General features: G+C 39.0%; 1 protein-coding gene and 1 long non-coding RNA gene across 3 annotated transcripts; one reads left to right on the top strand and one right to left on the bottom strand.

Moving 5' to 3' along the window:
• Window positions 1–2,715: 2,715 nt before the first annotated feature.
• LOC143208910 (peritrophin-1-like) lies at window positions 2,716–8,069 on the bottom strand. 2 transcript variants are annotated; one of them, XR_013009005.1, is made up of 3 exons: window positions 5,333–8,069; window positions 3,418–4,966; window positions 2,716–3,051 (listed from the first exon to the last, which is right to left on the bottom strand). XR_013009005.1 is itself a non-coding variant. In XM_076423853.1 (2 exons), the coding sequence occupies exons 1-2, from the start codon at window positions 5,337–5,339 to the stop codon at window positions 4,710–4,712; spliced, it is 264 nt and encodes an 87-aa protein (XP_076279968.1). In that variant the 5' UTR covers window positions 5,340–8,069; the 3' UTR covers window positions 2,716–4,709. The 2 variants fall into 2 exon arrangements, 1 of the variants encoding a protein (XP_076279968.1); XM_076423853.1 differs by having other exon boundaries at window positions 2,716–4,966.
• Window positions 2,803–4,453, top strand: LOC143208909 (uncharacterized). The gene is made up of 2 exons (XR_013009004.1): window positions 2,803–3,061; window positions 4,017–4,453. It is a non-coding gene; the product is annotated as an uncharacterized LOC143208909 (long non-coding RNA).
• Window positions 8,070–27,386: the final 19,317 nt, after the last annotated feature.

The following is a 27,386-nucleotide window of genomic DNA, read 5'->3' as shown; positions in this document are numbered from 1 at the left end:
ATAAAATGACACCAAGCACGATATAAATTGATCTGATGATGATTTAGTGGTTTCTCACTCGGCCGAGGTAAGTTTTCAGCCGCGCGGCCCATGCTTACAGGCGCTGTGGGATCGGCGAGGTCGCAAAAAAATATTAGAATTTACTGTATTTTTGATTGGATGGGAAACACAGTAGAACATTATCAGCATTGCCCACGATGCAAAGAATACCTAAATTGTCCGACTGGGTGGTCAGTTTATGCAGTCTCAACTAAATCCCTAGAGCTTCATGAACGTCCTCGTGCTTCTGGTCGCTAGCGTTGGCGAGACATTAAAATAATGTTTCCCACTATTCGTTCCTAGACCCGTGTTTGATTTCGGCAATCTCGGGGGCTAAGTCTGCTGAAACAATGGTCTCCCGTGCGAGTCTACGCAATGGAATCTGGTAAGTTCTCTATGCGCCTAGTTTCGAAATCTGGGAGCTCGAGGGGTAGATTCGCCCGTATCGTGAAAGCCTGGGCGAAAGGGGCGAAGAGTGGAAAGAGAAAGGAACAAGGAGAAGAACAGTTTCACGAGACCGTGATAGCAGGAGTGAGCGAGACGAAAGAGCGGAGAGGAGAGAGAGGAAAGAGAGAGTGAACGGGGGTAGAGAAAGAGAGAGAGAAGGGGGGGAATATACGGGTCCAACTCCGGTCGTAATGAACTTGTGAATATTTAGAGGGGTAATTGCCCGTCGCGGCGAGTCTGGTGCGTCTACAGCTATAAAGGGTGTCCACAAAATTTAGAAGCAAAACCAATATCAGTGGACCACCTGTGCTCGGCCTTCATTACGTCATACACGTACGCACGAACGTTCGTACACCGGGTTTGGCCACGGCCGCGCTGATAATTTGATTTTCCAGGGGAACCCTTACGGAGGGAACGGCAATCGCATCCTCAGCTCGTCTCTCTTTTCGGGTTTGTTCGCTGCTGTTCGGATCAAATCCCGACGAATCAACTAAATGCCTGTAGAGAATGACATGTCAAGTAGTATTTCGTAACGGGGATCGAAAGAACATTTGAATAGGGAGCATTCAAAAAATAAACCATGGAAGTCGTTTCATGGACATCGGGATCTGTAGGACAAAAATTCTAAAAAAAATCATTTTCTATAAGCTGATGCGTTTGTGATGTACGCGATTGCACAGTTTCTTTGTACACAGAGAGGTTGCACAGCGTTTTCTCCAACACAGGTGTGCACAGCGAGGAACAAGACGATCCGCAGAAGCGATTAAAAAACGATAATCCTGACTGATGAGAACTCCCGGTCGTCCGGTAAATGTACGAGTCCAAGGAGACACGCAACAAAACTGTAATTTAGAAGCAAGGCAAGCCCGAGCTTTCTTCATATCTCGTGCACCGGGGGCCTTCACATTCTTTGCACGCCATCCGAGAGTTTTATAATCGGTATTCTCCCTTTCTCCGCTTTTCCTCCTCGCCCGTACGCTTCCTTTGGCTTTCTCTCTTAGAAAAATGTCTGGCGATTAATTCGATCTCACCTCCTACCGGGGCCTAGCGGCATGACAGAACGAACCGTCCCGGCAAGACAGACAGCATAAATTAACCACCCAATCAGACGTTCAAATTTCCTTTGTATCGCGGACAAAGGGGGCGAGAAAAAAAAGGAAGAAGCGAGACGAGAACTTGCTGTTGCTGCACCGTAGTCGGCATACGCGATAACCTCGGTCAACGGAAACGAATTCGACGAGTCTGTTGCCTTGCCGCTGTTTCGTGAGCCTGAGTGCAATTCAGTGGAGTCTTTGGATATGAAAATAACTGAGGATAGGTGTAGTCCCACATTTTTAGTTCAGCTCGGGTGTTCTACTATATTTGCTGAAACACAGTGAATTACGTGGGACATGTCGAAAGAATTTAATGACCAGATTGCACCAACTCATTTTCGCCATAAATGCATAAAATCCGGGGTCTATTAATCGAACGTGAATTTTATAAGTGTAAAATTATACTATTAATATAAAAAAACTTTTTAAAAACCACGCTTATATTAATATGCACCAACAAGGAGAAAATAATTTTTTTCCTGGTTCTCCATGCAATATCGAATCTAGTTAAAAGATTAATAATAATTTCCTCCCAAAATTTTAAGCAACAAGTTCAAAATTTTTCTTCTGTTATAAAATTAGTGTCGGAATAGATCTAAATCATGACATTAGTGACTATAAAACTAAAAGTGTGGAGCGCCCACGAAGATTACGTCAATATAGTTTAGCGCTCCACGCTTTTATTTTTATAGCCACTAATGTCATGATTTTATTAAAATTTATATTAAATTTTTCTATCTATTCCGACAGTTGCTGATGCCGAAATTAAACCACGAAATACAGTTCGCCACAAATGAGTGGGCGAAAATCCTATAAAAAAATAATGAAGTTTTGTAATTGGATTAGTAGTGATTCCAAGGTATGCCAAGGGATATTCGTCTTCTTAGAACGGACAGATCCCGCTTTCTTAGATCGAACATTTACTCTACTTAGAAGAATTTAATTGTGAGTATTTATACATATAATTCATTGTGTGTATATCTGTACTTTGGTAATAAATGGACAGAAATATTAAATACAGCCGAATTTATGTTACGACCCAATAAATTAATTTCGCTTTGAGGGTGAGGAGTTGAAAATCACAGAAAACAGCAAAAGTTTAAGTTGTGATGGTTGAAACAATCAACGGCGCGTGTATTTATTAAAGGTACATACAGACAAGTAATTTAATCGATGCTTTATCCAGAATATAAAGAGTTTTGTTTGTTTAGATTAATTTAACATTCAGGTTGCGGTCTGCAATGGCCAAATGGCCATTCGCACCGCTCCAATTTCTGGCTCCAGTGAAGACCTTTGGGGCAAGACATGGGGACTGGTTCTGTTCCCATACAGACATAGTAGGTGTGACAGTCGCATGGGTGAGGATGGTACTCAATTTTATCTTCTTCTTGGTATTCGCTGCATACAACAGACAGGTCAGCGTTCACCTTCAACGCGACGACAGCGAGAACCGCGAAAACGACGAGTGCAGCTGGAAAAAGGTAGTGAACTAAATTAATTCTGAATTCAGTCAAAAATTCTGCGATTTTAACCGTTTACTGACATGGTGGAGTGAATTCGTATATTTTACGAGACTTTATACCGAAAGTTAAGAAAAGAAGATCGAAGAAAAATGAAATCGATTAGAGAGAAGATGGATGAGACGAACAAGATCTTGTTGAAGTAAACACAGTCCACAAAAGTGGCAGTGAATGAGTCACAAGCAAACACTGATCTTCAGTTCTTCTTTGATCGCAGTCAATCCACAGGTTATTTTTATTTCTTCACCACACTGTTAGTTCATTCGACAATGCCGAAGATAGATAGATTTTCGAATTCACCGAAGTAACCAGCTTACCTCTCATTTTCACCTTCGTTAAATATCAACAAACAACGATGCACACTTCTCGTTACAGAACTTAATGTGACTGGTGAAATTTTGCATTCCTTTTATATACTCCATCGACGGCTTTATCGTCGAACATGATTCATGTTCCCACGCTACTGCCAATTTTTATCAATTGTATTGCGATAATCTCCATTTTGGCGAAATCATTATGTTCCATCAAATATTCGACTACGTTGGCTACGTGTATAAGTGAATTTTGTTGTGAGCAATTTGTTATCAGGAAAGAAATCATCGGTTTGAATTCCATTTTTGCTACACGTTATTTTCTTAATCTTATCGTGGCTATTATAATTTGCTGCTCTTGATTGAAATCGCGGTTGGTTGTTAGCTCATGAATGTGAGATATATTAATTCCTAGAAAGCTTTTACAATGTAATCCATATTTCTGCTCATTTTTAGCAAATAAATAGAACATTTCAACACTTACATTACTCGAAAAAAGACTTTTCAAATGTTGCATCATTTTCAATTTTTTATCTTAATAGTTTTAAACAGCCGTAATAATTTTTAATAGTAATTTTAATTGAACTACATTTTCTAATTTTCAGACGAACTTTTTATGCGAGCCCCAAAATTAAAAACTTGAAAATTCAATTTCTCCAGGATTATAATAAATTCTCTTAAATATAAAGAATAGATAAAAATCGAAGTGAAGCTTAAAGCGAATTTGCGGAAATAAAAAGAACCTGTAAAATACGAATGATGCTGCCACTGGAGAAGTAAAAGTAGCTCGCTGGTAGAATACAGCAATCAAAGATTTTGCAATTGCATTACTAACTTTTCGCCAATAGAAACTGGTGGATGTAGATTATGCGAGGCTACTAAAAACAACGAAACGGCCAACAATCAGCCTGCCTGCAATAAAAAAGGACAACGGGGATTGGGAAAAAAGCAATCAAGTGTTTTCTTAGAACGGACAGTTCCCGCTTTCTTAGATCGAACATTTACTCTACTTAGAAGAATTTAATTGTGAGTATTTATACATATAATTCATTGTGTGTATATCTGTACTTTGGTAATAAATGGACAGAAATATTAAATACAGCCGAATTTATGTTACGACCCAATAAATTAATTTCGCTTTGAGGGTGAGGAGTTGAAAATCACAGAAAACAGCAAAAGTTTAAGTTGTGATGGTTGAAACAATCAACGGCGCGTGTATTTATTAAAGGTACATACAGACAAGTAATTTAATCGATGCTTTATCCAGAATATAAAGAGTTTTGTTTGTTTAGATTAATTTAACATTCAGGTTGCGGTCTGCAATGAGCCTTATTAGGCCATTCGCACCGCTCCAATTTCTGGCTCCAGTGAAGACCTCTGGGGCAAGGCATGGGGACTGGTTCTGTTCCCATACAGACATAGTAGGTGTGACAGTCGCATGGGTGAGGATGGTACTCAATTTTATCTTCTTCTTGGTATTCGCTGCATACAACAGACAGGTCAGCGTTCACCTTCAACGCGACGACAGCGAGAACCGCGAAAACGACGAGTGCAGCTGGAAAAAGGTAGTGAACTAAATTAATTCTGAATTCAGTCAAAAATTCTGCGATTTTAACCGTTTACTGACATGGTGGAGTGAATTCGTATATTTTACGAGACTTTATACCGAAAGTTAAGAAAAGAAGATCGAAGAAAAATGAAATCGATTAGAGAGAAGATGGATGAGACGAACAAGATCTTGTTGAAGTAAACACAGTCCACAAAAGTGGCAGTGAATGAGTCACAAGCAAACACTGATCTTCAGTTCTTCTTTGATCGCAGTCAATCCACAGGTTATTTTTATTTCTTCACCACACTGTTAGTTCATTCGACAATGCCGAAGATAGGTAGATTTTCGAATTCACCGAAGTAACCAGCTTACCTCTCATTTTCACCTTCGTTAAATATCAACAAACAACGATGCACACTTCTCGTTACAGAACTTAATGTGACTGGTGAAATTTTGCATTCCTTTTATATACTCCATCGACGGCTTTATCGTCGAACATGATTCATGTTCCCACGCTACTGCCAATTTTTATCAATTGTATTGCGATAATCTCCATTTTGGCGAAATCATTATGTTCCATCAAATATTCGACTACGTTGGCTACGTGTATAAGTGAATTTTGTTGTGAGCAATTTGTTATCAGGAAAGAAATCATCGGTTTGAATTCCATTTTTGCTACACGTTACTTTCTTAATCTTATCGTGGCTATTATAATTTGCTGCTCTTGATTGAAATCGCGGTTGGTTGTTAGCTCATGAATGTGAGATATATTAATTCCTAGAAAGCTTTTACAATGTAATCCACATTTCTGCTCGTTTTTAGCAAATAAATAGAACATTTCAACACTTACATTACTCGAAAAAAGACTTTTCAAATGTTGCATCATTTTCAATTTTTTATCTTAATAGTTTTAAACAGCCGTAATAATTTTTAATAGTAATTTTAATTGAACTACATTTTCTAATTTTCAGACGAACTTTTTATGCGAGCCCCAACATTAAAAACTTGAAAATTCAATTTCTCCAGGATTATAATAAATTCTCTTAAATATAAAGAATAGATAAAAATCGAAGTGAAGCTTGAACGAATTTGCGGAAATAAAAAGAACTTATAAAATACGAATGATGCTGCCACTGGAGAAGTAAAAGTAGCTCGCTGGTAGAATACAGCAATCAAAGATTTTGCAATTGCATTACTAACTTCTCGCCAATAGAAACTGATGGATGTAGATTATGTGAGGCTACTAAAAACAACGAAACGGCCAACAATCAGCCTACCTGCAATAAAAAAGGACAACGGGGATTGGGCAAAAAGCAATCAAGTGTTTCACCCACCTCCCTGTGCTTCTAGGGGTAACCCTTTATAGGACATAATTCCTGAGACATGAACAACATTCTTCTCCATGGGACAGTGCAGATAGAGAGCTAACAAAATGAATCGATCATTCTCGATCTTTAACGGTAGGCTTCTTGGTCTCATCTCATATTAATTTGTCTCTTTACTATAAATCTCTGCTTGTCAATTTTAAACGGGATGTGAATATACGCTGTAAATAAATTTCTTTCAATTATTATTGTAGAAACACCATTCTTTTGGATAAAAGGAAAGCATAGACAGGTACTCTGAATGTTTATGTGTTATTTATTTATGTGTTGCTATTTTTAAATTTTAGATTTTTCATTCATTTTTACACTCTTTTTAATTGTATACAGCTATACACAGTTCATTTGATTTCTGAACGACATTTCTACGAATGAAAACTCAACTGTGAAAAGGGGACAGCATTTTTCGATGGACCCAATGGGAAGAATAAAATAGAGTAATTCTGAGGCAGGGGTTTCAGGCAGTCTGGTAAAAATTAATAAGTAAATGAGAGAGCTTTCTAATTTGTAGCGCAAACCCGTTGGACGGCGAGCTACTCGTGCGAACGAAGCGAACGGCAAGTTTGTATGCGCAAGTCAGAGGCAGCGTAGGGTTCTCAACAAAAAGCTCATAAAAATTTAATAGATCGTCCCGCTTGAATGTGATGGCAGGCTTTTACGGCTTATAAATGCTTCGTTAGATTGAAAACAATTTCCCCGGGACGGAGATCGTGCCGCAAACTCGAAACTGGCACCGACCAGTTTAAAAACACTTCCAGCGATTCTGCTTCTGACCAACGAACCGGTCGAAATTAGTTTTAATTACTTAATACTAGATTACCCTTCCCGGTCTCGGTAACCAAAACACGATGGAACACGGCGGATAACTCGATTCGCGAAATTCCTACGCGCTTCTCAAAAGTTCCGCGGGCTTACGACTGATTTACGAAATTTAGAAATATCCTTATCGTTCACCGTGATCGCAAAAAGGTCTCTCGAAATACTTGTCCATCGACGAGGACGTCTGTATCCTAATTCCGAAAACAGTATTCTCGGTATGCAATAAATAGACTGCGCATCTTTAGGAATATAAAAATAATTTGCAACAAATCGAACTTTCTCCTACGTGCAACCTATTGATCACAGTAAGCGCCATTGTAATCAACATTGTTAACGAATTGCAAATTTCTGTATCACGATAGAAATTGAATATTTTGGAATCACATTTTCTATGCATAATACTGTCGGCAATAATTTATTTTTTCAGTTATATCAAATTCATACGAGTCCATCAATTGACATTCAAGCAAACTTTATTACCACGCTTATATTAGCTTGCCGAGTTGTCGATGTTGTCGTTGTCGTTGTATGCGTCAAATCTTGTAATCGAATTTTAAATTCGAAATTTAAAAAAACTGTGCATTCGTAGAAAAAAAAGTTTTAATATTAACCGTCACATCTCGTCGCGCGACGCTCGGTAGTAGTCATCGCGTTCAGCGATCCCCACTCCGCGTGCCAGCGCTCCCTACTCCACTACGCGTCCCCATTCCGACTCATCCCCACTTCACTGACCCACTTCGCACCAAAGGAGCTCATTGTCAGTGTGGTGTTCCGTTCATTCATTTCCATTTCGGACAATTTCGGTCTCCATCAAGAGATGTCGTCTCTCGGAGTCAATTCCTCATTCCATCTCGCGTATTTCCATATCTTGCGTTTCTATATCTTACTATTTCATACCAGTATTACTATAACAGTATAAACAGTAGAAAATAAAAAAATATATTAAAAAAAAAACTTTTTAAAAACCCCACGCTTATATTAAAATGCACTAAAAAGGAGAAAATAATTTTTTTAGACATTAGCGACTATAAATAAAAGCGTGGAGCGATTAATGTCAATATAGTTTAGCGCTCCCCGCTTTTATTTATATATTCACTAATGTCTAAAAAAATTATTTTCTGATTTTTAGTGCATTTTAATATAAGCGTGGTTTTTAAAAAGTTTTTTTATATATTTTTTTATTTTAAAGTAAAATTTCAACCATTTCGCAATATTTCGCGATGAGAAAATTCGAGAATAAAGTTCGAAGATGTATAGTGCTGTTCCAAAAAGATAAGAGTTTTTCACTCAGCCGTTGTTTGTAAAAAAATTCCACGAATACGTCGATTTTTCAACATCGTCTGATTCTTATCGTCTATATCCCCTTAAAGTCCAGCGTTTCGCTGCGGGACAAGGAATCGGAGTTTTTCGATAGGCATGCGTGCGATATGGATTGGAAGCAGGTATTATTAGAATGCTATTTCATATTTTCGAGAAGTTTCAGGTTCGCAATGGTCACGATTCGGCGTGGCTGCAGATAGCCCGGTTCGATGGCAAATACCATTACAGATGCTCCCAGTGCAGATGTATAGGAAAGTTCGAAAGGTATTCGGATTAATCGAACCGAGCCACGAACTGCTGTACTCTGCTGAAGCTTTTTAATTTGACACACGCAGACCAACGCAACGCGGGGCTCCCGTTACGTATGTATTACTGCGCGCGAGGCTAAAGTCGACGATGACACATCTGGATTGATTTCTGGCATATCGCGTTTCCTGTGGATTTTCGAGAGGATCACACGTCAGCTATCCAATTCGACGAGGCCCCCGATTAAAATTCGATCGGTTATCATCCGGATGTCGTGTGATATTCCGGCGGAGTTTTATGTACGAGCCCGATAACAATCCGTTGGATTATTGAAACCCACGCATCGATTGACCGACAGCCACGATATCAGGAATTACTTTGGCGCCCGGTCCGATCGATCCTCTGCGTGTGCATTGTTCAACCTCGATAGTACAAGATTACATATATTTCCGGCTTTTGAAAATCCCGTCACACGACCCCATTGTCTCAAGAAAATCGCGTGAATTTCTTTGGATAAATCGCCAGAGTTCGAAAACAGGCTTTCCAATTTCAAAATCCACTTTTAATCGTTAACGTGTACCAGTTACATTAATGGATCGCCATTACGAGATATCGGTGATTCAATACTCTTATATTTTGTTATTATTTTCCTATGGAACTTTTACCAACATATTTGTGACTCTTCTCCGATTAAAACGAGTCCAAACACGATATAGTTTGGAGCACATTCGCTTATGCAATTCATGATTTAATAGAACGTCAATTATCTGAACCGATAAAATCTGATTTCTCGTTCAAACAGTTTAATCTACGCCGACCCGTATACGACACGATTCTAACACGATTCTCAATCTATTATCCGAACAGCGTATTCCACCGTTTAGTTCGGATAATCGAGGTTTTGATTTATCGTGAATGAAACAAGTAACACTGTGACAGAAATGGTATCGTGTTTGGTGCCATGCGAATCATAAAATCGTGGGAAGAGTGGAAATAAATTGAAATGGAAATAAGTGGCAGTAGTAAATGTAAATTGTGTATTCATGAAATGAAATTGAAAGCACGGGCTTTAAGCATTCGCTTTTTAAGATTCGCGCGGAATTTGTAGCTTTATAATCCAATCGTCGGCTTTATGAAGGTATCGGGCGGATGCAAAAGAAGACACAAGAGTGATTGTAAAGGAAACAGCGAAAGAGAATCGCCTCCTCTCTCTCAAAGTCGATCTGGATTTACGATATTGGTTGCAACGCCACCTGAACCCAGCCCAGCCATCCCTGCTTTAAACCATCTCAAACCGGTTACCGTAGTCCGTAAGCACGTTAGATCGGCTTTCTTTATTTATTTCCACATTTTGTATTTCCCTTCTCCTTCTGTACGCGTTCCCTGGGAGTGGACTTGTCGGAATAAGTTATGACCTTCCCTTATAACATCGTCGCATTATCGAGGGAAAATGGCGTCTGCCACGTTCGTTACAACAAACTGAGAAAAAAATGCTGACCAAATTGAAGTGAACAAAATTAATCGTTTATTCAGAAATCCGTTCCAGAAACCGGATTATTTTCTATATTCCATCAGAGACTATCATATGTGTGAAAAAGCACAATAGCAACCTAACCATTATACATAGATTTTGAAGCAATATAAATTATTTTGTTTCTCGTCGAGCCGTCTTTAGAACGTCAGACGAAATGAAGGCTTCAAGTTTAATTAGTAGACAGCGGATCTTTATACAAACGAAAAATTTTCTACCTGATTTGTGCAACAAACTGGAGTGAAATAGAAATTTATTTTCTTTATTAATACGTTTAATCAGTTGAAAATAATATAACAGTATTTTTTAATTCTTGTGATGGTTTTACTATTTTAAATTACATATTACTGTACGAATGATTTTTTACGATTTTATTTTTTTCAATGTTCTGGAAATGATGGGTGGTCGAATGCTTTCTCTACTCACTGCAGAATATATTCCTATCATAAATAAACATCGAAGATTTCGTTTAGATCGACAGTAAGAGTAATTAACAAGCTATAGAAAAGCGACAGACAATTTTCATAATTGAACCTCGCGGACAGCTATAATTATTGAACAAAGGCGCGTAAGTCATTATTTAAAGTAGGCACGACAAAACTGCGTGCACTTCTTTAAACTGTGCCCGCCCTGTGCTTAAAGTTCCCTTCATTTTGTCGGTGCAGTTAACCAGGCTAATAAAAATTTGTTTCCTGGACGCAGCCCGGTAATACACTTCTCCAGGAACTTTGCCGCGCAGACCATCGTCTGTTAATCGCATTATGCAGCCTAATGGATAAATTATACAGCAAATTATATTTTTCTATCGTTATCGTTTCATATTAGCTATCCGTATACGATAACCTGGACATAATCAACGCGCTAATCTCGCACCCGGTAAGAAAACGACGGTATTAACTACGAAAGTTAGATAATAGGTTGCTGTAAACAACGCCGTTCGTATCTCCACTAAATCCCCTCCTTTCCCGGAGCCCTTCATTGTTGAGACAGCACAATGAACAAGTATTAAAAACTATAAATTCATTCATCGCTCGTCCGTTGCTTCTCGCTGAGATTCTCACAGCGGTTTATCCCTTCCCTTCGGGGAAAAATCGAAGGAATTTCATTTAAAAATTATCTTCGATTACTCGGCCGACAGTACTTGATAGTTTCCAAGGCGTATCTACTCGAGTAGCTCCCGAGAAGTTTAACGCGCCGAATACCGGACCAGGAACCATAAAAATTCCACTAAATCGAAGCAATTTGTTTAATGGAACAAAAACTGGAATGTTACGATTTATCGCAGATAGAACTTCTTCAACCCTCTTGTATCTCACAGATCGTAGCCACGTCCTCGCATTACACCAGCGCGGAAATTAATTTCGGAACCTGCATCAATTATCGTTTCAAATCAATCATATCGCAGTATTTTATAATGCAAAGTGAACTTCTATCTATCTATTTATTATAAATGCGTCTAACAAGACCGAGAGAACAACCAAGAGAACAATGAGAACAAACAAGGGTTGTGGGAAACGACCTCAGCAATGAGCAATGGCCGACCCTTATCATTATAGTACAGAATTTATGGAATATTAAGAATGCATGTTTGTATAATAGAAAATGACATAAAAATACATTTCCCAACAGGAAATTATTAATTAGATTCATTGGTAAAATAAAAATTTTCTTTTTGAGCGATTGATTACAATCTCTTAATAATTCTAAAGGGTAAGAAAATGGCGGCTGTTCCATAACTGCAATCTTGCATAAAAAATATGAAAGTGAAGTTAAGGTGTTGCTAAATATCCCCTAAAAAGATATTTTCATTTTATTTAATAATTACTGGGAAAAAATTGTTTATTTCGCCAATAATTTAAAACTAGCACGGTGATGTTGTACCCCCTTGAAGATTCATATCGATCGGAGAAGTTTCCGAGTTTCGAAAGGAAAGGTGCGCCAGGACCGTGAATTTCCCGAGAAAATCCGTCGTCGGAGTGTGCTGAGAAAATAATAGCGCGGTTCCCCTCTCCCGCTTTTAAACGATCGAATACGTCCGTGCCACGCGACGAGATTTATGCGTCGATTATTTATCGCGTCCCTTTCGACGTAGAAAATAGAAAATATGCTTAAAAGGGAGAGCAGCCGGCTCTCACGCACGCGTCGACAACAAGCTTACCATAGGTATACTTAAAATCTCATTTATATTGTCCTTGCTATCTGCCGGTACATAAATTCCGCTATTGGAAACTCGGCCTGCCTGTTATAGAAATGTTGCGCGAAACCCTGCAGAAAAATGTATATACGGGTCCGCGCATCGCGATGAAATCCATATCTCAATTCGGGCATTCGTCGCCGAAAAGCTCGGCCATTTTCGTCCTGCCATTCGTCACCTGTTTGTTTGTTACCGGACTTGCATAAAATTTTCACGTACCAAGTTTAGGTAGACACTGATTTCTTAGCTTTCATTCTATCCTAGTTTTTCTTCGTTGAAGCCATTTTTGATTGTGAAATTTTTCTAGGTTTCTCTACAAAAATGTGAATTTATCCACTTTATTCGTTGTTGTTTTCTATTCAAAAAGGTATGTGTTTATTTGTATTTAGAAAATTATTGTATTGCATATGATAATAGAATGATTTATTATTTTTTAGTACTAATTTTTATTACGAAATTATCATAGTTTATCCAGTGGGTATGAAGAATGAATAAAGCGGAAAGTTCTAGATTCTGTTTGTACTTAATAAGTAATTCATTTCATGTTTTACTTCCTAGTTCAAAAATTTTGTATTGTAATATTTATTGCTACTTAATGCATCTGAAACAATGGGTGACACGTCGTTGTTACAGCACTAATTGTTTTTTTGTGTCTGATGATTCACATTAGTCATATTTCTCGACTCGAATTGGTATTTTCTGTGGTCCCGGTAATCGAATAAGTTTGCAAATGGTTATAGAAGTCTCGATAACGAATTTTCTCTCCAATTTGCCGGAGCAGCAGCAGCAGCAGCACCAGCGGCGGCTCGATTTTCAATATTCGCGTGCAACGCTCTCCCGCCTGGCTAGCGAAACAAAATTTTACTTACGTTGAATAATATCGCATATTTTGAACGGTATAGTATAAAGCCCATTTGCCGGTTGGTCCATGCGTTAACTTATACACGGGTTAAAAGCGGCTGAAACTGTGAAAACATAATGGTTGCTTTTAGTATCTACGTTTCATATGCGACTGTCGAGTGCCAAAAATCGCATATAATGTGCGCGCCGTTTCGACACACGGTGCCCATAATAAATTAAGAGGCTTTCAACAGCCGTGCCTATTAGCAACAAAGGGAAAATAAAATGATACACGAGTGCAATTCGATATCCATACGCAGACCCGCGTATTCCATTCGTTATTCTCCTTATTCGGAGTACGAAAAAAAAAATAAATACAAAAACAGGCTGGGCACGGCAAATATGATAGATATAAAATAAACGCGAATGAATATTGAAAGAATACTGCCAGAAATAATTTATTTCTCAATTGAACAGGCTGACAAATAAAATAGCGTCCGTTGAAATTATTGTTTCCTAATTATCTTTTTATTTCGCGCAACACCTACAGAAATCTGATTAAAATATCCATGTCTTCAGAAATTTCTTAGAAGAAAAAGAAGGCTTCTATTTGTTGTAAGTCTGTATTCATTTTAATACTTTTAATTAACGTTTCATCCTCATCGATCCGACCACAGGTATCCAAATTACATAAAGATCCGCAGTCCGGTGATCAGCAATTTCACATGCACTACCACTTCAATACCGCCATGTACGTCACGGGCTTCAGCGTTAAGGGGTTAATCTCACTTAAACGTCCCCGACCGTACAGACATGAACCGCAACATCATCGCTCTGCTCATCAAATGATTGATCAACGTTAGGATACATCCTCGGAACAAGGCCATCGGTCTAGTGGTGTCAGGAATAGGCGATGCAAAGTCAAGCGTTAGGTGGAAGTTACCAAAATGCGATATGGCCACCTACACCATACCCAGTAAACTCATTCGTCACTATTTATTACAGCAATATTCGTAGAACCTCTTTAATTGCAGTTTGTTGCATTGTGCTTTCAATTATATAATTATTCTTTCGGAAAAATAAAATATCTGTACTAATTGCAAGACACAGAAACTACATACATGTTTATTCGTTTTTTTCATTATTTTATGGAGTTGGAAACGATGCAACAGTATTTTCAAATTCTTTAACACTAAACCTAAAAATGTTTGATAAAAATGTTTTAGCTTATGAAAATGACAAGGCTCTATTTATTTAAATTTTGTAAAATTTTTAGTAAAATATATGCTTGGATAAAGAAAGTTACTGAATCAATTTCCATGTAAGCAACTAAATAATTTTAATAATTGTAAAATGAAAAATATAATACCGGTCATTTGACCGGCAGTGGTAGGTTTAGTTAAATGCTTTTACTACTTTTGTGCATTTCATCTGCTCGTTCGTGTTATAAACGCAATTCTATTTGCTAAGATGACGTTAAAAGTATTGAAGAAGAATTTCTGGTATTTTGCGAATAGAAATTTAGTAGAAATTGCTTTTGCGTCGCGGCAAGAGGAAGAAGAACAAATTTCTGTGAGGTCCCAAAATTTCTTAAGGGGTACGACACTGGCAACAGTGTGCTAAGGGCCGTTAAAGACTGGCGCAGGGTGTGCGGAGGATGGAGGACGATTTTCGAGGGCCCAGTGGAACGCACTGTCGGTAATGTCGATGAATAGAGAGGTAATGAATCGTAGTGGACACCAACACGAAAGAGGCGAGGCAATTCTAGGCGTTTGGCTAGCCCTCTACCCTGAAAAATATATATATGTACGCACACATATGTACACACATCTATATATGTATAATATGTATACGTATATATCTATATAATATATATTTCGGGTTCATTTCTCCCTCCCACGGCATTTTCCTTCTCTCTCTCTTCAGTCTCCTCGCAAGATCTCTAGTTTCTATCCACGTTGCACACGATGGCCATGGTATAGACGGAATAGAGCACATACGTGGTATACCTATTCATATTAAAAGCTCTGAAATCCACCCTCTTATTCAGGCCTATGTTGGCATTCACGTTGGTACCAGACACCAGGAAACTGACCAGCTATACGGTCCGCGCACGTCCTCGTGCTCTTCTTGTTTCCCTTTATTTATACTGACCCTCCTCCCCGCCTCCGCATGCCCTTTGTACCACCGTAAGATATCGCACACCCCTTCTGCCAGATCCACCGCCGAGAACAATTAAGATTCGGCTGTACCCCTAGGCGAAACGGCCGAATTTGCTTGCGAATCCCAGCGTCGCCATTTTTGAGGCCGTCGACGTATCGGTGTCTGCTGCGCCACTATTATTTTGTTTTGTTAAGTTCATTGCGAAGTTTGTTAACTCTTCGAATCGCCGTAATAGTATGGGAGTTGCTCTTTTAATTTGTAGCTTACTGGTGGAATTAAAATTTGTACGAAATTTTCTGACTGACAAAATTTAGGTTCCTTTTGTTCTCTGTTTTGAGTCCTTGGATGAGTCTACCGTACCACTTTGCGATTTGCTATCTTATCTTATCGCAAATTTGATTGAAAAATGAATTTACGTAATGATAGCACAAAAATATGTAAATATGATAATCCGGTGATTCTTAGTCATAAAAATAATTTAAATTGATTAAACATGTGTTGAAAATTTGGAGATAAAAGGAATACTCGCCTTTATCATAATCCATTTTGTTTAATCAAATAATCCAGAGATCTTTGAAAATGTAAAAATGTTAAGCCCAACCATTTACGACAAAGTAACGCACGTAGTACATTATCGAAGCATCCTTGAAATGGTGCACGTAATCTGTTTAATATTGCCACTCGGGCAACGACTGATTTAATTAATAGCAGCACCTGCAGGTACGGTGAAAATGCAATATAATATTTCACTTCATATATTTATACCAAACATTATGGCGCAATGAACGACTCGGTACTCACCTTGCACACAAAGCAAGCACTGCGAAAGAATAATGATTTCGTAGTTAATATTCACCAAAGAAAATCCATTACATAGAATTCGAACATTATTTACAGAACAGGGATTCCACAATTTATTACAATCAATTACACAACATTGGAAATCAAAAATTCTTTTGTTTCCTTTCTGTGAAAATTTAAAGTACATAGTAGGAAAATAAAAAGATTTGAATATCTTTTTATATATTATTTTTCATCTGTTAGAATTATTAACCCTTTGCAGTGGGAGTTATTTCAACTTGAAAATTACACATTACTTCCGACCTAGAATAATGAAATTCATGTTATACCTGATACAATACTTAAATGTGTAGTAACCAGAGTTGTGTTAATTCAATTACATTGTAATTCAATTACGCAATTGAATTACATTGTATTTCAGTTATATAGTAATTTAATTACGTCGTAACTGAATGACATAATTCAAACCTTTCAATTAATTCAATTACTAAGTATTTCAATCAGATGTGTTCAATTACAAATTACAAATACAGTACTCCAAATTATAGCCTAGAACTTTGAAGAATTTCTATTCCACGTCTTCGTTCATAATACGTAACACTATTTCATGTTCATGGTTGAAATTTAAAAAATGTGTAACGCAGAAGTTATATTTCCGTTCAGATATTATAAATTTATAAATAATAGATTCCTTCTGTTTGAAACCTCCACATGGATTTCTCAACCTCTTCTTACCTATTACTTTATCATTCTTTAATTTTTAATTTTAATTTAATTAAATCGTAATTCGTAATTAATGTAATCTAATTACAAAGTATTTTATAATTGCACTGTAATTGCAATTACGAATTACATTGTAATTTAATTACAATGTATTTTATAATTGTACGCGATTGCAATTACGAATTACATCGTAATTTAATTTTATGAAGATCTGAATTATAAATTACAATATAACTCAATTACAATGTAAATCAATTACCTCGTAATTATAATTCCTGGAGTAATTCAATCGTAATTCTGCACAACTGTGATAGTAACTGATTTGATACCAACATATTTAATAATGTAAACAATATTGTGAATAATGGTACAGCAATTTTTATTTGTGAATTTGAGTCACCCTATTTGGTATCTATTTCTTGCAATCAATGAACACAAGTTTTATTTCGCATAAAGATCCGTAGTTTAGTAATTAAACACTTTAGACCATCGTTGAACGTCCACGTTCCGATTTCATATTCAGAAACCGCGTCCCCGATGCCGTTGTTTTTCCATCCGCGAAATCGGTTTTAGCAAAGAAGTTGCGAACAGCCAGCCACACCACGATCAGGTCGGTAACGGTGCACGTGTTTGTGTATCTTCTTGGCAAAGTAAAGAGGTTGAAGGAGACCGCTGAGTAGCCGCTTCAGGCTCGGTATATCGATAAAAGTGTCGGCGTCTTTTCCATCTTCCAGCAGCATTTCCTCGTTTCCCGATCCGCGCGCAGCTTCTTTTTCCACCGTGGTTGGTGTTCCTCGTTGGCCCTGCAACAGCCTGCCTGCCTGCCTGCACTCCGACCTCCCTAAATCCCCCAAATCTAAATGATTCGGTTATTCCTGGAAGATCGCTAGAGGCGTTTCTCTTCCGACGGGCCCCGGTTGCAAAGTGATTTCCCTCGTACTCGTAATCCCGAATTCGATCGATCGGTCGTCGGCACGGGGCTCCGGAGTTTTACGCGAGGGTAAGCCAACACGGTATAGAAAACTGTCTAATAAGTCTTCAGGATAAGCAAACAACGGTAAAAATTCCCGGATAAAGGGCTCCGGTACACTGTCAAGGTTGCGAGTTATGCTTTCAATTTAAATTCTGTAGCCGACTTGTCGCGATCTGCTTCTCCTCCCGCAATTACATAGCAAAATGCGACGTTTCCTGTTGCTGCGAAAATTCAGATAACAACGCCGCCTTCATCCACGTTAATTCTACTGTTTGGCTACTTCGTCACTCTGCTCCGGACGAGAAGGAAATATTCTGTTCGATTATGCGTCATAATATTATGCTCGGGGTTCGTGAACCACCAGACTGATTCTGCGAGTTCGAAGATTTTAATGTGTCGCACATGAAAAATTGAAGAAACGTAACTGAATTATATCTTTATATCCTTTGTCTTCTTTACTCGATTTGTGCTGGACGAAAATTAGTAGAAACATTTTTGGGCTCATACGTTGATCCTTTCGCGTTCACTGAATTTTTATGAACTTTATATCCCGGTGATTATATTTCATCAAATTTCTCTTCGGTTCTAACATTCTATTCTGTCAGGTAAAAATTCATCTGATAAAAATTTGCAGTCTGCTTTCTTCACTATTCGCATTGTGTCTAGAGGATTGTGTAGTATTGTCGGTGCACGGCAAGTGGTTATTTGCATACGTCGATGCCAGGTCAATGGAAGACTGGCTAGAGAGTAATCATTTTAGATACAGTCCATAACGCAGCATTCAAACGTCGGCGTCGCCGTTTTTCATTACTCTTTTTTGCGCTTTGGTCTGAACCCATAGTCGGTGAAAGGTTATGTACGACCTCGTACCATCTACAGAGTAACACGCCGCTGTAAAAACCCCATAAAAGCCAGTTTCCTGGGGAGCAATGCCCAGCAGGGCGAGGCTCATATCCGCGGCTTAACCATCATCAGATATTACGCATTTTCATAATATTTTACACCTTAGCGGCGTATCACAAAGTCACTGGGCTCATTGTCGTTCAGACACCGTTCCATACACCGATTTTTCGTGGTAAATAAGGCGAACGTGGAGCCTGGGTCGTTAATTATGAACTGTGAAAGATTTACACAATCGAGTATCTCCCTTATTGGAATCTGTACAGGAAAAATGGCTTCGGAGATTTTAAACACAGATTATTCACAGATGAACAAATTTTCTTCATTGAAATAGCCATCATAAAGAATCACAATTAATTTAATTTTTCATCCAAACTAATCAAACTTCCATAGATTCTACACATTCTCAATCGTGTTTGAGTAATAAAATCAAGTTTAAGTGATCTAATTATTATTAGAAAAAAATTATTCAATTTTTCAATGTATAATAATGTATAAATTGGATTTTTTGAAATACCAATACTGATTCGGTTGTTATCTTAATCTCCAATTCGCTGAAGACGCATTTGTCATAATCCTCAATGTGTTAAAACAACTGCTATCTTGATCTTCGATTAACTAAGATATAACTTTGACCACAATTTACAATAAATTGTGATAACAATTGAGGATTATTCGATTAAGACGGTAGACTCGTTTCCAGTATTGCAAGGGTGCGGGATTCGCCTTCTCATTTCTCGATAATACGTACACGGGATTTTTTAGTAGTCGAAAACGCTAGATAAAAGATAGATCTAGGGCGCTATCTCCCTCAGAAGTCCTATTTGTTCGTTTAGAAGGCGTACTTTCTATTATTCGGCAGCATGTAGCTAAGAGAATAGCGCAGTTGTATGCTTCCGAATAATGCAAATTACGCCTCGTAATCGAAAAAATAGGACTTTTGAGGGGGTGACGCTCTAGATCTATCTTTTATCTAGCGTTTTTGACTACTGAAAAATCCCGTATTTGTATTGTCGAGAAATGAGAAGACGAATAGAAGTCAATCCCCTTAATTACACTGTCCAATAAATTTTAACTTTTTTTATGTTTCCCCTGATTATTATTGGGTGATTCCGAATCTGCCCTTAACTTTTCTCCTAGACGCACAGTTTTTGAGAAACATGACTTTGAAAAAAAAAACATATTTTTCAACTTTAAACAAATATTATGATGTTATTATAAAAGATATTGAATTGTTCTTTGTAGCAAAAGATTCTGTAGACTTTCTCGAATACAGTGATATTCAATATTAATCCATTAGCACTTAGCACTAGAACGGGGGCGTTCCACGGGATATAGCGCGGCGCGGCGAACGGCCATTCTACTGGTGAGCATCACTGGGCCAACTCATGTCGGGCGAAGATATTTTGCTTTCTGGTTCGAAAAAAACGTCGATGTTCCAAACTTGAAAAGGTGGTTTCTCAAGATAAAAGTCTGTTCTATCGCGTGGTATACTTCGATTTTCCGCTGGACCCTTATTTTTTGAGTTAAATTGAAAAATATCCTCAAAGATTGGTGCGAAAGTGATATCTCTCCGTCTTTAATGATTGTTTGAACATGTTGAAACATCTTTTGTGGAACAAATTTGGTGTTGAACAGTGTTATGTATACAATATGTATACTAGTTTCGTATACATTTTGTATCCCGATGACGCTGATATTTCATGACAAGTAGGTAAGTATGTAAAAAATGTTTAATTACAGTGCATACATTGCATGTGGCGCGTAAAAGCTCCCTGCGACGCCTGATAAACTTCTACTGCTTGCATTAGGGACAATATGGAAGCTCTTACCACCGACATGCTTTATACTTAGGCTTCCGCGCTGGAAAAAAATTATTTAGCGTTCGAAGACATTGATAAAGAGCCATAAGCGCAGGCATAAGCGTCAGCAGTTTATCGATCGCAGCATCTGGCAAAATCGTTCGAATTCCGTAGCCTGAATTCGAAAACGCAGCCAGGTATCATGCTCGCATCGGCCTCGGTGCTCGATCCGATCTCGATCTTTCGAATTGATCAATGCCAGATTTCTGGTGGATTCTCTCTGCGGCGCAGAGCGTCGAACGAAGCGCTCCGCTTTAAGTTGTTAGTGCACCGAGAGCAGACGCATGGTGCATCCGGGGATGCACGAACTGTTTTGCTTACGGGTGACGGTAAGCGAATACGATAAAAACTGGCGTGAGCACGGAAACTGGAGGAACGAGATCGACGAGATTCTCGGGCTTGAACCGAGGCCACCCGAAGGTGCGAGATAGTGCATAGCACGAAATAGTGGATGGGGATCAATGGGGCCCGGGTAGTCATAAACGACGTGAATCGGAAGAAAAACTGCTAAACGAAAATGCCTGCCCTGGAAGATCGGGAGGAGCGATCTAATGGGGAAAATAATGGATTTTCGGCAGTAAAGATCGCCTGGCCAGATCAGCCAATCCGCCCTTTGCCCATCTTACCTTCTCGATTTCGTTCTTTCCGCAGCCAATGGGCCAACCGACTCGATACTGGGACCTTTCCGTATTCGCCACTCAAATCCGGATTTTTTTGAGACATCAAACTCGCTGTGCAATCACTCATTTCATTCGAAATCACGAGGCTTCGACAGAAAAATTATTTTTGGACATATTTTCATCCCTAGACCAATTGATTTGTTGCAATCTCTTATTTTGTAGTTTGGTCCACTTCGATCCAGAGTTGAGGGCGAGGAGAAACGTTGAAAAATTTTAGAACACTTTTATATTATTTTGAATCTATTGAAATGATTAAGAAACAGATGTTCACGTAGCTCATATATTTATTTATATAGACACTGTACAAAAATCGTTGTGTCACGGCGGGAATTTTGAGAATTGAAAATTCGATATGCAGAAGATTAGGCCAGGCTTCCTTCCTGGCCAGCAGCAGGGTTCTCCATGTTCCTTAAGAGGATGCACGAGTATTTTCAGCGGCCGTTCGAACCGGCGGATTACCGAAGCTTCCTGCAAGCTAATTGATTGTTCGCAAAATTTTATGCACGCTCCGAATATTTACAGTCCTTGGGCACGCCACGTTTCTAGCGCCTAACTGCGTGAATTTCTTTAAAGTACACCATTCTTGTGACTGGGAGTACACCGACCGTTCGCAGATACGGCTGCATGTAATTAACCCAGCGTCGTCGGAGAAAAAATTAGAGGGAAATATATAAGTATATATATGTATGTATAAGTATATACGTACATATATGTATATATGAATTTAACTGCGGTGTACCGAGCGCGCAAAACTTTCTTCTCTGTTCCGGAACCTTCCTGGAATGTTCCATCGCGTGACGCGGTACAGGACGGAATTTTATTCTGACATTTTCGCGTCCCTGAGGTTTGCTTTTAAAGCTCGAGGCCTGTGCCGTATAAAACTCGAACCATTTCGTCCATTCGCCCTTAGTTCTATATTCAAAAACGTTTCCCTTGTGTTATACAGTTCGTATGCTTTAGCGTTTCTCCTTTTTTGCTCCCCTCGGCCTGCACGTTCCGTGCGATTTCGTCGGCTTTGAATTGTTGATCACAGTTTCCGCCACTGGCGAACAGGAACTTAATGAATCTATGCGGACCGTAATTAATTGTTGCCGGCATTGTACACGTCGTAACCGGTGCCTAAAAGCTGTTGCAACTTTTTATTACTTACAACCACGGTAGCGCAGACGGAGGGTTGTTGTAGTTCTAGAAATTCTGTTGTATCGTTAAAGATGGAGATGCGGTTCATCTTTTTTCGTTGAATATTCTTGAATATTGATTTTCGTAGAGCGTATGTATACTTTCGAGCATGGTACGCCTTTCCTGGCAACGCGCAAAATAGACTTTGAAATTCACGTAAATATTTGCCAACCGTGTAATTCGCATTTTTAAAAATCGTATTCCGTCCTTTCCCGTCGAACGTTATCATATGTTATCTCTTTATTCGGTATAAATTCTGTGCCGTGACATATTTTTTGCTGATTATAATATTCAGTTCCATTGAACTCGGATGGTGTCGAGTTTCAAAGAGGAATCATTTTATAGTAGAACCTCGGTAATGCAAACAATTTGAAGATCCGCGCGCAATTATTTCCTAAATTATACTAGGTTGTAAAAAATATTCCAATTAAAGTACTGGTCAGGAAAAAGTGACGTTTTATTCAATAAAATTGAAGATAGTGCTTAACTGGTTAAAAGAGTGAGATGTCGGGAATCCTCCGTTCTCTGTCTTCTCGTCATCTTCGCGTGGACGAACAGTACCTAGTACGGATCCTGCTGTAGAAGCTTCCGGGTGCTTGTTATTAGAGAATCTTGCGTGGCAAGTGGTGCGAAGCAGTATTCGACTGTTTACGGGCGAAGACGTTGAAGTCGGGTCTTTCAGCGCAGCCTACACGGAATTCTATCCGGCGGAAGGGAGCCCCGGCCGAGGTCGAGCATTCGAGAAAGGGTGGTCAGGCTTCAGCACGCGGGAAGTGGCCGGCATGCTTGGCACTCAACGTACTCCCGGAATGCACCGGGCAGCGCGCACGTACTTCATTTCGGCTGATTATGCTCGCTGCCCGACCGCTAACCACCGACCGCCGCGTCTCACTTGGCTAGCCTTTCGTGGCCGCGTATGGCAGGCTCTACTTAACGATAAGGATCGGCATAGATGCGAGAGCCTATATGCCCGTGGCATGGTAAGCATGTGTACCACCGTGACTTCCAGCCCGACATGCACCGCGATTCAAGACCCGTCGATCGAAATCACTCCCCAATGAATCGACCCGCTTAATCTCTGATAGACTACAGTTCCTCTCGGAGCTGTTGGCCCTGGCTCGATCCTCCACGACGCACAGTTGGCCAGAAACCGATCTTCTTGGACAAAAATCTGCCGACAACTTCGTTTTTCATCGATTTAATTGGAATTTTTTAAAAAATGTTCGTGAAGGACTATACTTTGATTAACTGTCACAATCAAGAATCCTTATCTACAAGAGACAAATAATAAAGTCTTTAGGAATTCACGAGCTGAAACTCCCGAATGTGTTGCCGCAAAAAGACAAATATTACACGGCATATGTTATTTTTGCACGAACTTATGGGATGACCTAATAGAAGAGAAAGGAGGAACTCGAGATTGTTCTAATTAAGTTCTACACGGGTTTAGACGAAAAACGGCACTTTCAGTGGGCGCCGTACCCGAAGGACCCCCGCGTTTACCCTTTCCCTCTTGACAGCCGCGCCGATCGGCTCCCTGGGATTAACGCCGCTCGCCGGTCACCGCCGGACCGAGATGGATGGCCGACGGTCAGCCGGTGAAGTGGAGAAGGTTGAAGGCGCTGCTCCCCCGGGTGCGATGTGTCGTGTCTAATTACAATGTCCAGCGCGCCGCCCTCTGTCCAAACACAAACACCGGGGCAAACCGTGGCGCACATGTCCTCTCCTGCCTCCTGCCTCCTGCCTTCTGCTCGCCGAAATGCAGCCCTGGATCGCGCCTCGCTACGGTCTGTCAATATCTGTCGATATTGTCAACCGGCGAGCGTTGCTATTGCCTCGGTATAGAAGGATGACTGCGATTTCCGAAACGGACGGCGGCTCGGCTGTCAACGCTTTGATTAACTGGAGCGTCGATTTGTATTACCTTTGCCAAGGGATTTTTGTAGGGACGATCAAACGGCGAAGGGAGACCCGCCTACCGCGGTAGGGTATAATTGTATTACTCTAAATATTGTGTATACAACTTGGAAATGGATAGTGTACGCAATCCAGTATATCTTCTCTTACGTAGCGTTAAAAGCCACCAAGATGACGCAGCTTGGAGTAAATAAAATGGAGGATTGAAGAACATTTGAAAATTCGAAAGCGCAAAATTATATTACTCTAAATATTGTGTATACAACTTGGAAATGAATAGTCTTGTAATATAGTATATGTTTTCTTACGTAGCGTTAAAGGCCACCAAGATGACGCAGCTTGGAGTAAATAAATATGGAGGATTGAAGAAGATTTAAAAATTCGAAAGCTCAAAATTGGCGGCTGTGTTCCGCGACAGAAACAGCGAAACGTAATTTTATATCGCATTTTATTCATGAACGATGAACCCAAATTGAAGTATCGCCATGAGAAAACCGAGGGGGTGCGGGGTGGTGTGATTTCGAAATGCAAACCAATTTTCATCCACGAGATTAATGGACGGTGCGAACGAACGGCGCTAAATATCACATATTTTCCGGATAATGTGCAACGCTCGTAAATAATAACGGTTTCCGTGTATTTTTCACGTAAAAATGGGCTGCCGATGAATGGGAGTAAAATAACATTCATTAAAAATCTTTATTGCGCACCGGCCTGGCATAATTGAAGCGTGTATTCCAATTTGCAACGGAGCGATTTAAAATTCCGTCAGTGGTGTTCGTGCTTTAAAGCGTTCTGTATTATTTGAAAAAAAATAAAAATGAAGGAAAGACAAAAACGGAACGATGGCAATTGCACGAACACTGGTAAAGGGAGAATCCATTAATGAAACTGTTCAAAACATGCCAGAACACAAGCTAGCACTTGTACAAAACAAATGCCCTGTACATACGATATAATTTGAACGAAGCAATTACGCTGAATAACATTCTGCAGAACATATGCCAATACGTCTGACCGTTACTAGACGTTTCTACTGTCGTCTATGTTAACCCTTAGAACTTATTTTAAACAATTTTGTTTACTAATTATATTAATTATAGCTCTCAAACTTTCTTGTAATTTATATTTGTGGAACTTACATTTTTTTCAACTAAAAAATATAAATAAAGGAAGAACCAAATACATATAAGAACCGGTTTTATTTACATTTTTCTATCTCTGATGTCGAGTCACACTCGAAGGGTTAATATCAAAGGGTTAATATTCGTACGAATGGATGGAATTATGAAATCGTTAAATCTTTCGAATTCACAGTTACGAGGTGGTAATAATTAATAGGAAAGAAATAACGTGCCCCGCTCCCTTCATCCATAATAAGAAATGATATGCGATGTTCGGACACGCCAGCAGACCGTGCCAGATGTATATGCATAACCGGCGAATATTCGGAATCCGAAAATTAAGTTTAACAAGGAGAAATGTTATCTACACCTTTTGTCCGTTTTCCAACATAAAATCATCCGTTATGTCGTACCCGTTCGTTCCTCACTGCAAAATCTTTTAAACAGTAGCATTATTTCTCGCATTCGGTGCCGACACGGGAAAACCATGTTTCGTGATTAGATTATAGCACTTCATGAAAATCGTCATTTCCATGGGCTACTTTAGAAAAATGTAAATTAGTGGACAATTTCTTTGAATGAATAAAAATTTAAAAATCCATTCTCATTGTGAATATATAATCAATTACATTAATTACAAACTAGAGCTTTTTAAAAAAGTATTGTAGCAAATTGGTTTCTTTATTAATGTATTTATTGTACATAAAATTGATTTTACACTCTAAAACGTTTATACTGCTGATATTTGGCTATAGCGAAATGAAGCTATAGAAGAATTTGTTTAGCGAATTGGTGTGAACAATGAATTTATTACATCGTAAAAAGATAAATAAAAGTGAAATAGTGGACCTCGATGTTAGATGACAAGATTCGCGCATAACAACGTAATAATTCTTGAGAATCGCACAAATTAAATCCTAAAAATACATGAGGTTACGGTTCCAATCATCTCTGCTCTATAGCACAGTAAACCGTAGCAATAAGAAAACCCGCTGGCGCTCTAAAGCGTGGTAGAGCGCAATAATCGGAAAATAGCGACATCGCTTCCAGTCGGAGAACGCGTTTCGGAACATATCGTTCAGAAAAAGTGGACCGATAAAAGACGCGTATTTCAATATGATCCTGTAGAGAGAAGTCGTCGCTTTACGATGATCTCTAAAAAATTATTCCGCGATCTGTTGTTGCAATTCCACCACACTTTAAACGAAGAGTGTGACAACAGAAATTTCTAAAACTTATATATTGTACACTTGCTTCGTTTTTTTAAATAAAAGAAGGGTGTCTGAAGAAATTAGGCTCACGACCTAATAAAATCTTTACTTGTTGGAATGAGCACAGGTAGAATATTATAATATTTTTTTGCAAGAAGGTACAGGAGTTTGAAGATCTATAATTTGAAATTTTTATGGAGTAGAGAGAGAGTGTATTTTCAATCTCTGTACTTCAGATGAACAAACTACAATTGTCCGATGATATTTTAGCGATTCTGTAATTTCGTGGAGTATAGTTTGAGTGTCTAGATTTCAGATAGCGATTTTACACGTATCTACAATCACGGACGATATTTGTAGAACAGTGATACAATGTTAGCCGGCTCTGGACGCCAACGATTTCGTTCATGTCACAGTACGTTTCCGCGTGACATTCGTAAATCAATAAGACCGTCGGCTATTGGATTAAAGAAATTGAAAATTGAGTGCAGTTCATTAGAAAAGTTAGCAGTAATTCTCGACCTGGTGCTAACTCCACAAATTGGATGTCTGGGTCTGTTC

The sequence above is a fragment of the Lasioglossum baleicum genome, chromosome 5 (genome assembly GCF_051020765.1).
Source record: "Lasioglossum baleicum chromosome 5, iyLasBale1, whole genome shotgun sequence".
Lineage (NCBI taxonomy): Eukaryota > Metazoa > Arthropoda > Insecta > Hymenoptera > Halictidae > Lasioglossum > Lasioglossum baleicum.
Note: the sequence above shows the minus strand (reverse complement) of the source record. Positions and strands in the feature narration are given on the sequence as shown.